The sequence below is a fragment of the Pinus tabuliformis genome, chromosome 2_1 (genome assembly GCF_031772625.1).
Source record: "Pinus tabuliformis cultivar Carrire ecotype Pingquan chromosome 2_1, CPIR1, whole genome shotgun sequence".
Taxonomy (NCBI): domain Eukaryota; kingdom Viridiplantae; phylum Streptophyta; class Pinopsida; order Pinales; family Pinaceae; genus Pinus; species Pinus tabuliformis.
Window position 1 is genome coordinate 25762751 of NC_142299.1, and position 13291 is coordinate 25776041.

The 13291-nt window shown below is 37.5% G+C and overlaps 1 protein-coding gene across 4 annotated transcripts in view; it reads right to left on the minus strand.

Annotated features, from left to right (window-relative positions):
- Nucleotides 1–1221: 1221 nt before the first annotated feature.
- Nucleotides 1222–13291, minus strand: part of LOC149198613 (uncharacterized) — a 74606-nt gene continuing 62536 nt past the window's right edge. Inside the window, exons 2-3 of one of the 4 annotated variants that reach the window (XM_089402080.1) lie at nt 2985–3110; nt 2422–2844 (exon numbers count right to left, since the gene is read on the minus strand). In XM_089402080.1, coding sequence (XP_089258206.1) covers nt 2843–2844; nt 2985–3110 — 128 coding nt within the window. In that variant the 3' untranslated portion in view covers nt 2422–2842. Of the gene's footprint in view, nt 1691–2421; nt 2845–2984; nt 3111–13291 lie in introns of those variants that run through there. The other 3 variants (XM_089402079.1, XM_089402081.1, XM_089402082.1) reach the window with 3 other exon arrangements.

The following is a 13291-nucleotide window of genomic DNA, read 5'->3' on the forward strand; positions in this document are numbered from 1 at the left end:
ACTAACCCTAAGATTGATTGTGAATGGGGAAAACTGTGTAACCCTAAGATTGATTGTGAATGGGGATAACTGTGTTTAAGATGAGCCAAAACAAAAGCTAAGAAACCTCGGTAACTTTTTCATAAACCTAAGCTTTTTCCTTTTTTCAAAAGCATTTTTGGCTTTATTCCTTTTCATATATATATAAACAATTTAATAAAAAAAAACAATAAATTCAAATAAGAACATAGCACCATTAGTTTAACTAAGAATCTTATGAGAGCTTAGTGGGGACACAATGGCCATATCCACCCTATGTAAAAGTGAAAATTAGAATCAAAGCATCTTGACAATAAATTCAACTAAGAACATAGCACCATTAGTTTAACTAAGAATCTTATGAGAGCTTAGTGGGGACACAATTGCCATATCCACCCTATGTAAAAGTGAAAATTAGAATCAAAGCATCTTGACATATGGAACACATGGTCGTCAATCTTGAACTTGTGACAAGTTTGGTTCCAACAGCATGTCATGTTCATGTCAGGAAAAATTACAGGTGTGCTTATGGTTATCTGTTTCAATCAAGATTTCTATGATTTCTACTTTTTTTATAAATATGCATGTTGTTTTTTTCTGTTTTTTTAATTACTTTGTATTTAAACAATTTGACTTGGATGATGATTTTCTTGTTGAAATTAGGTCATTTTTTTTTCAAAAAATATGACTGATTGTTTCAGGTTTTTTTTATGGTGGAAATAGATTCAGTGCCTTCAAGAACAACTGAAGCACCAAAATTCTGAAACTTAATAGCTATAACCTGGATTTCCAAAAAATTCCATCGGATTTCGTCAAAATAAATGTCAAAAAAACCATTTTTTCCAAGCGAAATTTCTCCTGTTTAAACTATGCTTAGATGTACATTGGGATACTTTAATTCTATCGAAAGTGACTTCCATCCTCAATCCCTCCCTTGACGAAAGTGACTTGCATCCTCAACCCCTCCCTTGACGTCCTCAACCCCTCCCTTGACGTCCTAAAACCTAGAGATAACTAAACCCCACTCAAACCAACTGTTTTACACTACACCTCATAAATGGTGTATATTTTAATTTTATATTTCAATTTTATTTATTAATAAAATTACAAAAAGTTATATCAATGTGCATTGTATAATAACCTATATAACCTATAGACAGCGGGTGCTATTAGTTAGCAGAACAAATTTGGAAAAATACGTCGTGATAAAAACCCTTGAATTGAGAGTTGTTGAAATTATTGATAACAACATGCCTTTATCAAATATATTTTCTACATGCACAGGTAAAAACCAGATTCATTCACGATGGAGTAGCCGGGCAGCCATTCCCAGCAAAAGTGATGCTGTATAACACCCATTTGAAAGCACCCTAATGTCCACCCGATTGTTCGGACTCTCTGCATAGTGTTGATACAAGTGGTGAACAGAAGACGGAACCCCGTCCACGCCTACGGCATACAAGTGCCAAGGTAGACATCGAAGCAGCTTCAAGCCCCCGATTAATGATATTTAACCTCCGCTATAAACAAACGTAGCAGCCAAATGTACTATCTCGAGATTTTGTTTTTATGTTCGGAAGATCGGAACTGCTTGTGCTCATAATTCTCCCTTTAGATATAAATCTGCCAAATACTTTGAAATTCTTCAAGCTTCTCAAATCTCCCCGCTGTTCTGCAAGCCAGATATACTTCAAAGAGATTCTTTACCATGATAAACACATACTCCTACCTACCAAATCAAGACAATCCTTCAAACTTCCCATAAAATAGGGCATATCCTTTCAAGCCAGAGGAATGAGCTCCAGTGAATTCACATGCTTTATTTTTAATGCTTTGTCAAACTATTTGTTGTATGACTCGAACCTAGGTTTTGAAAGTTTGAAGCCAACTCAAAAAAGATTAGATTAGGCGAAGTAATATGAGAATTTAGACTTAATACCAATGAAGTTTATTTTTCGTGCCTTATCAAACTATTTGTTGCATAAGTCAAATCTAGGTTTTGAAAGTTTGGAGCCAACTTAAAAAATATTTAGGCAAGGTAATATGAGAATTAAAGGGAGAGCGAAATTAATTTAGGGGAAGCAATATGGGATTTCAGATTTAGGCCCATTGAATAAGGAGGTAGAGCTTGTGAGGCTCTCTTTATCTGTCCGAGCACAAAAATACCGACAATAAACTAAATTGCTTCCTCCTCAATATCTCGAGGATAAACTAAGCTTCTAGTTGTTAAAATAGTGTTTCAAACCATGCAAACTAGTGAAGTAGTTGCATGAGCAAATAAGATCTAGTCAAATAAGAAAATTTTGACTAGGAAAAAAAGAACGAGTTTCAAATAAGACCAGAATTTGATAAGCCAGTTGCAAAAATTTGGGAAAGAACAATTATTTTTCTAAAGCCTTACTGTTTCTCAAGCAAAATATGTTATATAATTACATTATAATTTTCACCACAATATACATTTCAGGAGTATTACTTGAGCCTCTCCATTCCTCCATTTCTACCACCTTGAAAATTTCCTCAACGCTAACAAAAGACGCGTCCATTCATTCATTTGGCAACTTGGGATTTCATCTTTTAGAATATCATACAATTATGGCCCATCTGGACTTTCTTTTAAGACCGATAAATTGGATTGTGGTCAATTCTGCACATTTGATAGAATATGATCAATGGTGCCAATCATACCAAAGATTTCAGTCTGAAAACTATTTTGTATTCCCTTCGACTTTTTATTGAGTAGACTTCGATAAAAACTTCTTTTATTCAGTAACTCCAGTGACAAAGGCCTTCGTAATTTGTGTTCGAGGATATCATCTTGTCATTCCTCTGCAAAGGCAAAGCATTCAGTTTATAAATATAAATTGCTAAACAAGAGCTAAGTTGTTAAAATTAACATAACCTCTCTTCCCCCTGCTGCAGCTGTATGTATCACTATTTGTTAGTAATCGTTACTTGACATGACTTACAATATGAGACAACTTGAGAGTATTGGAGGTTGCTGTAAGAAAAGTTATCAGAGCCAGTTACAGCTGAGGAGGAACCGAGGGGACAGACGGAACAGAAACCAAACTGGAACCGGCCTGTGAACCAGTCTATTACAAATACATAAAATATGTAAAAGTTAATAAAAATCCATGTACATCAATGTATGCCAAACCATTCCACACAAACATATGCAAGGCTTTCTCATGTATGTATCACGTATATAGCATGTACGGGTGGATATAGAAAAATAGCACCTAGTGCAATACGTATCTGAAACCAAATACATACATGACATATGCAAAGCTTGCTCACGTTATAGCTGAGCAGGTGGATATAGGAACTAGTGCGATACATATTTGAAACCAAATACGTAACATCAAGACTCTAAATGGCCTCTAGAGTCCAAAGGAACATGAAGCTTCCCATCACAATGGTTCCTTGTAGGGTCTTTCACGTTCTTGGGGGCCATGGTAATGACTCAAACTGAAATGAAATCTGCAAATGCAAAATTTAACTTATTCACTAAAATAAGAATCTGTTGCAATTTTATGAGAAACACAAGAGGGGTTTGAAACATTCTGGTCTCAAATCCCCTGCAACGTTTGATTATAAGTGGACCATTGATGTAGATGTCCAAAGAATGCAAGCCCAAGCCTTGCAAGCCATGTGATGTTATGTATAACGGTATCCTAGGCCTATTATGGTTAGCTATGCCCAATTCTTTTAGACTCCACTCTTAGATTCTTTTATGAGCCATGTGATGTTATGTATAACCTAGGTTACCAGAAACGAGAAACGAAATGAGAAACGAGAACGGTACGAGAAATGGAGTTTGGAGGTTTCACGTATAAGAAACGAGTGAGAAAAAATAAATAAAGGTGAACAATATAAAACAAAGCATTAATCATAAACATCCAATGTTTCCACTTGAGAAATTGTAAAGAAACATTCATAAATAGTGATTTAGTTTTAAGAAGTGATAATTTAGTTCAAAATAAAGTTGAACCTGGAATTGTATATTGATTAGATACCAGATCTGGGGAGAGAATTTGACATGGAAAACAATAAATCTGGCAAACGCTAAATCAATCCCCGTAGAATCAAATTTATTGCAGCAGAAATGAAGTTTGATGCTGCATTTTGGTGGGATAATCTACAACACTCAAGAAGAAGGCAGGGAAAAGAGAACATTAAATTTATATAAAACTGAAGATTTGAGGTAGCAACTGACTTTCTAAAAAAAAAACATCATGAGCTATTAAAACACTAAACATGGCTGTTTTCGATGTGAACAAAAGTTGCAATTCAAAGGCAACAGTCAAAGTCAAACAATGGAATAAAATTTTGGGTTGTCAATTGAGCTTTCAGAGGCAGGCACAATCTTTCTTTTCCTAGATTTCTCTTTCCTTCAACCAATCATCCACTGTATTCTTTGCCGCTGTATTTTTTGCCGAGGATATCTTGAGGCGCTCAATAAGAGATGTATATTGATCATAGGAGAGTGTAAGATATTATTGCAATTACTTATTTTTGTTTTGGTCCTGTTATGTGCCAAACAAAACTGATTATCGTTTTAAATCTATATATAAATATAGAATTATTCAAAATAAATAGTAAAAAAAATAAAATGGTAAATAATTGTTTTTATGTTGAAGAACTTGTTTATAAAAAATAATTTTACATTAAAAATCACAAAATAATTTTACATTAGAATTGTTGCAAAAGAAAACAAATTGTGGAAGACCTAGATAGTGGAAAGTCTTTGGGATCGGATGGATTCCAACCAATCCAATGAAATTTTATTTAAGTTTTAAAATCTTACTGGTAACGAGGTCTGGGAAGTAGAAGATTCCAAAAATCCAAGGGAATTTTAGAAGACCCGAATACAAATTCTCAACTCCCAAAACGTGCGTTCAGGACGACATTTCCCGTCTCGTCTCATTTCTACAGCCGTCCCATTTCTGGTAACAGTGTGTGTAACAGTATCCTAGGCCTATTATGGTTAGCTATGCCCAATTCTTTTAGACTCCACTCTTAAATTCTTTTGCTCTGTATAGGATAGGATTGGGGGCTTAGGATGGACCTACTTGGATGCACGGTTTAGAGGAACCATTGGTTTTGTAGGGGTGATTGCACTATGTAAGGCCATCCAGATTCCAGACCATGTACTGAACACACCTATGTCACATTCACATGGTCATGTGTCATAGAATCTGTATGCATTATTTGGCCATCGAGAATTATTAATTTTACAGTTCTCTTAATTTTAAAGTTCTCAACATGGCAGTCTCACATCTCATAAAATTTCATGTCTCAACTCCCAAAACGGGCGTTCAGGATGACATTTCCTGTCTCATCTCGTTTCTACAGCCGTCCCATTTCTGGTAACAGTGTGTAGAACGGTATCCTAGGCCTATTATGGTTAGCTGTGCCCAATTCTTTTAGACTCCACTCTTAAATTCTTTTGCTCTGTATATGATAGGATTGGGGGCTTTGGATGGACCTACTTGGATGTATGGTTTAGAGGAACCATTGGTTTTGTAGGGGTGATTGCACTATGTAAGGCCATCCAGATTCCAGACCATGTACTGCACGCATCTATGTCATATTCACATGGTCATGTGTCATAGAATCTGTATGCATTATTTGGCCATGGTGCATTATTAATTTTACAGCTCTCTTAATTTTAAAGTTCTCAACGTGGCAGTCTCACATCTCATAAAATTTCATGTTTCCCAAGACACTTCACGGATCCCAATGCACAAGGTCTCAAGGTCACAAAAACCAAGAAAGACTCATCATGCTCAGAAAAAGTGTGTAGTTGCCATGGAAATTTTGTCAAAATTAAATTTCTAGCATAAAATAGAAATCTAGGCTTTGACCCCTTGGAGATTTGACCCCTTTTAGTGAGTTACATTTTCCATATTGCAATATCTTCCAAATTACTCATGTTGGACTGTTTTTATTGACATATATTCATTGTCATATCGTTTCCACCCTTAGATCCAGCTTTAAAAGAATATTTATAGGCTTGTGGCTGGTCTCAAAGGGGGTTTAGCTTGCTGGTTTCTGCATTTTCCTGCAATTTTGCAGGTCTGAAGTTGCAAAACAACAAATTAATTGCCCATCTTCAGCCATTTACCAAAGTCTACAGCAAGGTATTCATCTCAAACTTGGTAAGGATTCCTAACACTCAAATTTTGTGCTATTTCAGGACTTATTTTCCAGTGTTAGTTTCTTGTTGGTCTGTATTTTCTGCAGTCAAATTTTCATCCTCAGAAAATCAAGATCTTTAAAATTATATCCTAGACTCCACCATCTAAGAAGTATTACTACGTACTAGTCTATCAGCCTATCTTGGAGGGTATTTTTGTAGAGAATCATCTCATGGCTATGTCGGGGTTGGCCTAAAGAGTGGGCACTTGTGCCAAGGTGACAATGGGCACTTGTCGTCTGTGGTGCCACCTTAGCATCTTGCAAAGAGCTTAGGGGGACCTGCGAATTTGGGCAGTAACACAGCCCACAAACAATGACAAATGAGCTCCAAGCGCACTCCAGCTAAAATTTCTTCACCACACTTACCTTTTCTTTGAATGTTCAATGAGAAAGGAGTATGAGAAATAGAGGGAGAATGGTCATATAAATTCCTTAAATATAGGATTTAAGAAGGGGGATGGTTTTTTTCCTTATTTTTTCATTTTTCCGCCCCTTGGAGCTGCAATGGTCCCACAGACAGTTCACTTTGGGAACCAGTTTGGAATGGTCGGTTTGAAACTGAACAAACCTCCCAGCCCAATTCAGCCACAGGTTCAGGGTCTAGCAGGTCTAGACCAGTGCAGGCCTGCCGGTCCTGAAAACACTTGCTGCAAGGGCTCCTTTGGACCAAATAATTATTGTTTAACGTAAAAGTAAGGTTATGAATCCCTCCTTCAAGATGGCCTAAATATTATGTTCTAATAACAGTACAACCACCCTTAATGTGCATAGGTAAAGGGCGAAAACATAGAATCTAGTTTATCAGCTATGTACAATCTAAATTATCAGATATGTCCCTCGAGGGTCTTCAAAACAGTGTATCACATACCCAATACGGATACATCCCAGATAGGGCTTGGATACCTAGCATGTACAAATATGGCTGGGATACATGGTGGATAAGGCTGTGGTATATGTCGAACACAGCTGGTAGGAAAATCCTAGTATAAAAGTTCAAACTGAAGTGGGACACACCTGGTAGGGAAATTCCAGTAAAAAATGAGGGAGAAGAAAATTAACAAACTGAAGTCTAAAAGTAACAATCCAATGCCTCAGTTCATAGCTGCAATGTGCAGCCTGTTTAGAGGAAAATTTGAGGGTTTGAATCAGTTTTTCATTATAGGTTCATTTCCATCATTGTGGACTGATTCCAAGGAGGTGGGTCTTTTAGCTGCAATGTGCAGCCTGTTTAGAGGACAATTTGAAGCTTTGAAATCAGTTTTCGATTATAGGCTCATTTTCATCATTGTGGACTGATTCCAAGGTGGTGGGCCTTGGAAAAACTATATCGCATATCTGATACGGATACAGCCCAGATACAGCTCCGATATCTATCATGTACAACAATGGCTGGGATACATACTGGATACAGATGATATAAATGTCAGTCACAGCTGGTTTGAAAATCCTAGTTGTATAAAAATTCAAACTAGGATACATGTTGGACACACCTGGTTGTGAAATCAGAGTGGTATAATAATTCTAAAAAACCAAGAGAAACAAGGAAAATAACAAATTGGAGCCTAAAAGTGACAATCTAATGGCTCATTTCACACCATTCACGCAAGTTTGGGCTGTAATTTACATCAATTATGGGCAGCATGTTTAAAGAATTTGGGAGTTTAAAGCATAGTTTGAGAGCATTTATGGGCTGATTTTCATCATTGTAAGTGTCGAGTCTTCCTTCAAAGTATCTTTGTTACATGAATAATGAACCACCTGAAATATACCCTCAAGAAAAAGCGAGATCAACATCATCAGGGACAAAAAACCATTAAAGTATCAAGGTGGACCATATTCAATGTTAGTGGCATAAAATTAGTTCACACAAGCTTTGCCTTCCAATGTCTTTATAGCTCAGTATTTGTAACCAAGTTACCATACTTGTGTTGGGCATGATTATACCTTCATCCCTATTAGGCATTTCCAACCCCAAGGGGGAGGACATTTCACAAGTAGACCCATCAATCGATATGTGCATGCCATAATGATGGTGAATTGATATGTGCATGTCATAATGATGGTGATGGAGTAGGCATGAGTTTGAGGAAAATGACCATAGCCATGGTACCAGCTAGAGGGGGTCCAACATCTCTGACAATTATAAGGAGAAGAGAGACCAATCATGGAGGCATGAGTTACTCCTTTCCTCAGCCTACTTTTACCACCCCCCTAGTGCACCTTTTACTTCAATGATTTATCTTTATTTCTTGCATAGCTTAGGAGACCAAGCTTGCTTTATGCTTTTCCAATAACCCTTAAAGATGTAGTTGTTGCTCACTCATCGGGGTTGGGACATTCAAGAGTTCCATTTAGATGTAGCATGACATGCTGAGAAAATGGGTGATGGTTGATGAGGGGGGTAGAGCTCATGCTAGGATTTTTCCCACGTGCTTACTATGTCCTAGCCATCTTTTGCATTTTTCTTTTCTTTAATTGTGGCTTCATATGGTTCTAGTATTCTTTCAACTGCATCAATCTCTTAGGGAACATTTATGGGCCCTGACTTAGAGATGAGGATATAAGGTACCAGTCACAGTGACAAATGGCAATCAACACAAAATGGATGTGGATAATAAGGGAAACATGGAATGTGGTATGGATTACTTTGGGCACACTACTTCAATCGCTGCCTCCTATTGGCGCCCCTCCTAAAAGGAGAACCTCAAGGGACATCACACTAGATTACAGACAAAGAATAACCTCCCAAGCGAAGCATGGGAACAAAGGTACAATCAAGAGCGGTCAAGCATCCATATTGGCTTGTGAACCATATCAATATGCCCCAAAACATTAAATGAAAGCATATGATTACAAAAATGGTTAATGTACCTTTCGATAGATGACCCACCCTCCTTCATGAACCATACCAGTTGGAAGAGAGCACTAACCGGAGCATAAGTGGAGAGCTCTGATGTAAAGCTATTTGTGGGCCATCATAGGGCTATTGGCTAGCTTGTTATCAAATGAGGAGAAAACTTTTCTCCCATGAGTTACTCACTTTTGTTGGGTAACAATCCTTAGCCCTTACAAAGTTACAAGCAACCTAAAACGCAATGTTATCAAAACTGAACTATTCATCAAACTAGTAGATCCCAAAAATGTGAACTGGACCAGAACCAAAAAAGGGATAAAATTCAAACCAGAAAATAAAATACATAAATATATACATTAAACCAAAAAAAAATCATATGTGCATCCATATAAATACAAACCATTACATACAAATATTCAAAGTTTCTCATATATATAGCAAGGAAGCATATAACCAAAATAACGTCAAGCGCAATCCATCTCTGAACCGGAAACCGATCAAACTGGCCGATTCATTGGCCAAACCAACCAAACCGGTCAAAAAACCCGGTAAACCGCCCTCATTCGCCCTTTTTTTAGACAAACCAGGCATAAACTAGCTAGTTCATTGCCTAGTCGGTGCAAACCCACCATACGCATTCTTGGAGGCTTGAGAGGTGGTTTGGAGGGAAAACAAGGGTTGTTTCCCTCCAAAAACAACCCCTCCAAGCCAATAAAAGGAGGTCTCCCCTCTCATTTGCCTCACACATCTCATTTGGATTTTTTGTGAGCTTCATTGTGAGCTTGGAGAGTGTTGAGTTTTTGTTGGAGTAGTGGAACAACAGAGAGTTTGAGCTAAGCAGTAGCCACTGTTATCTCTTAGAGGAAACCCTGAATGCGGGAAAACCTCTAAGGCAACCTCGAACCTCTTTGAGGTTGAAAGTTGGCCCTTCAACTTGCAAAGGGATCTCTCCCTAAAACTCAACTACTCAAGGTCATTGTAGTAGAAGGTTTGCAATTGAGTCCTATGGCCATATTTATCTAAAAAATGACTAAAATTTGGTTGGGCTATGTGAAAGTTCCACCATTGGTCATGGAGTCTAACCCAATTAAGTTTTATACAAACACAGTTTCTATATGAACACAAAAGCAGGGTAGCATTAAATCCTTTGACACTTAAGTGATTTAGAGGAAGATGAGGAAATTAGTGTAAAGGTTAAGTGAACTACAATTATTAATGCCTAAGAAACAGGAGCATAAAATATGAATCCCAATCTCATACACTCAGTTTTTCAGACATGAGGAAATATAAAACCAAGAAAAAGATAGACAAGGAATTACAACACAAGAATTTCTGTAAATGCTCATGAAGATTGTTTTCATTAAGATTTGCTCAAAAATACACAAGGATGTTATATCTCAAATAAACACCAACCCTTTTTCCTTCTACATTTCTTGCTTATATAACCATTACAATAACTGAAACAGGTTTGTAGCTCAAAAATAATTACAGGAATCTAAAAATAGAAGTATAAATACCTTAGGTACATGCATATGAAAATATCTTTTAAACATATCAAAAATCAAAAATAACTAGTTGAAAATGGCGCTGAGAAAATGTATCATGATTGTATTTCCCTCGTTGTAGATAAGCCTTGTCATCCTCCAAAACAGGTTTTTGTTTTGTTGTTGTCTTCTCGGTCACCCCTGCTGCAATACGCTGATACTGTCGTTGTCAGTCCTTTAGTTGCCTAAACTGATAGTTTTGTTGATGAGCCGACTGTCAGCACCTTTCTCAAATTTTTTCTTTCAGAATGTGCTGACAATGGAAATGCCAGCGCTTTTTGTGCAAAATTCGCTAACAATGGGAATGATAGCTCTCCTCTGTAATGTTCTGCACCTAAACACTAACAGGTGCATGATCAGTGATAGATCAACAAAATTCACTTTAACAATGAATAATCAAAAACCCAAAAAATGGTTATCAGCTTCCTAGCTGAGGGTACTAGCCGCCTCCAAAAGAACGTCCACCTTATCCATCCTCTGCCTCTTGCTTTGTCTGGTTTCCATAGGGATTTTCTTTTTAGTTGCCTTAGCCTTTGACTTTTTAGAACCTACAGTTTTCCCTTTATTTATTATCAGGTCCTTTAATGGGACATTGTCCACATCTATTACTTCCTTGGTGAGATCGGGATTTTGTTTTAACTTTATCTTCAGCCTTAATTTGTTTAAAGGCCTGGTGTGAGGTCTTTTACCCCCTTTGAACATTTGAAACAGGGAGGGTTCTTCTTCATCATGGGGTTCAGTTTCAATTTTCTTTCCCTTGCTCTGCTCTGCTCTGGTGGATGAGTTTCTGCAGGGGAACTCTTAGTGGGTGGCTTCTCAGCATGAGGGGAATTCACAGTAGGAGGAAGATTTTCAGTGGGAGGGTTTTCAGTAGTAGGCTGTCTTTTTAAGTCTGTCACTTCTTCTGGCATAAACCTTAGGAATTGTAGGATCAAAAGATGAGGGAATATCTTTCTCTTTTCAGCTTTGGGTTTGCTCAGTGGAGGTGCCCTGAGAGGAGGTTTCTACCTAAGTTTTCTTGCCCTGTTTGGTACCCTTCTGCCTCCCTCGTTTAGCCTTAGGAGGTTGGGGTTGAAACCCTCCCCAAAACAGGAAATGGCTCCAAGTTCTTCCAACTTTGGCCAATTGATTTTCAATTAACAACTTAATTAAGGCTTTGTGATAAACAAAATGAGGGGATGGGTCTGCCCTGGCCCGGAAACGAGCAACCATGTGCTTGAGACTCTCCAATAAATAAAAACAAGCATTCATTCTTACTTGTCCTACTATATGAGCTAAGAAATGAAAATGGTATAAATTTACCCAGTTAAAATTCCCTTCACACGTGAAATATGACTGGGTAATGCATAGCAGCCCATGCCATTTGTCCTCCAGCCAGGATCTTTGCACCCTTGCCTTCCAGTTTTTGTCTTTGAACTCGGCTTTCAAGAAAAATGGGACATCAATCCCAGCTAGAACGTGACTTCTGAAAACCTTTTCCCCATCCGTAGGCAAAGTTGTAACCTTTGCAATTAGTTCCTTTGTGACCATTAATGAAAGCCCGCCTACCTCCACGCAATGGCCATCAAACCCCTGGGTGAATGCTTGAACCACAACATCATGGTAATCAGTGCATCGCTAGAAAAAAACCTACCACCCAACCCGCTGGAATTGTTGTTGAATATCTGGGTAAATCTCCAGGAGGTCGAGACCTTTGGGTTCATTTTTGTTAAGCTTCCTGCTTTTCCCCATTATCTCTACGGTTTGGCGATTATGCAGATGATAGACCAGGATCCAATGTTGTATCTCCGCCAATTAATTTGAAACGAACAACTCCCCAGCGATTAACTAAGAAAACTTACTAATGACAATGGTGAAAACACTATGCGAGAAAAACAAATGAGGTTTTCAGGCGAAATAACTGATTGACAGATGAAATAATGTTTTTAACCCTTCGATAATTTCAAAAACACATCATATCTCTGTGATGACGGAAAACCTTCCACCTTCAGATTTATCGTGGCCGGGCAATGATTATTGTGTTGTTGACGTGGAATATGTCAGCACGATTCAAAAATCGAAATTCATTTTTTTATTTTAACGATGATACTCTTGTTATCAGTGAATACCTGATAATGCTGACACTCCTATTGTCAGCATATTCTTGCTAATAACTTTCTAAACTTAACAAGCGTTGATATTCCCATTATCAGCATTTCTCCTGTTTATTACAATTTTTTTCACTGACCTTGAAATTGTCAACGTTGCTTAAAAAATTTATAACTTAAAATAAAATGTGATAACAGCTGGGTCCACGGGGATATTGTCGATCATTGATGGCAGCAAGAACCCAACAAACCAGAGGCCTACTTATTATAGAAAAGTTTTAAAGCAATACTCTGACTAACTCTGAATAAAGAAAAAAACCATCTTTCTAAAATATGTTATTTTTACAGACTCTGGGATTTTGAAAACAAAAACATAATTGCTACAAAAAAAAGTATTCTCTGATAAACATTATCAAAACCTTAGGGCCTTCTCCTCGAGCTTCAAGTTCTTCAGAATGCTCATCCACACCTGCAAGTACTTTAAAAAATATGGATATTTACAATGAAATTTGAAACATTCTTTGTTCAGGAAATGTAATGTTTCAGGAAACGTCCATTGACTGGACCTCCTAGCAGCAACACTCCTT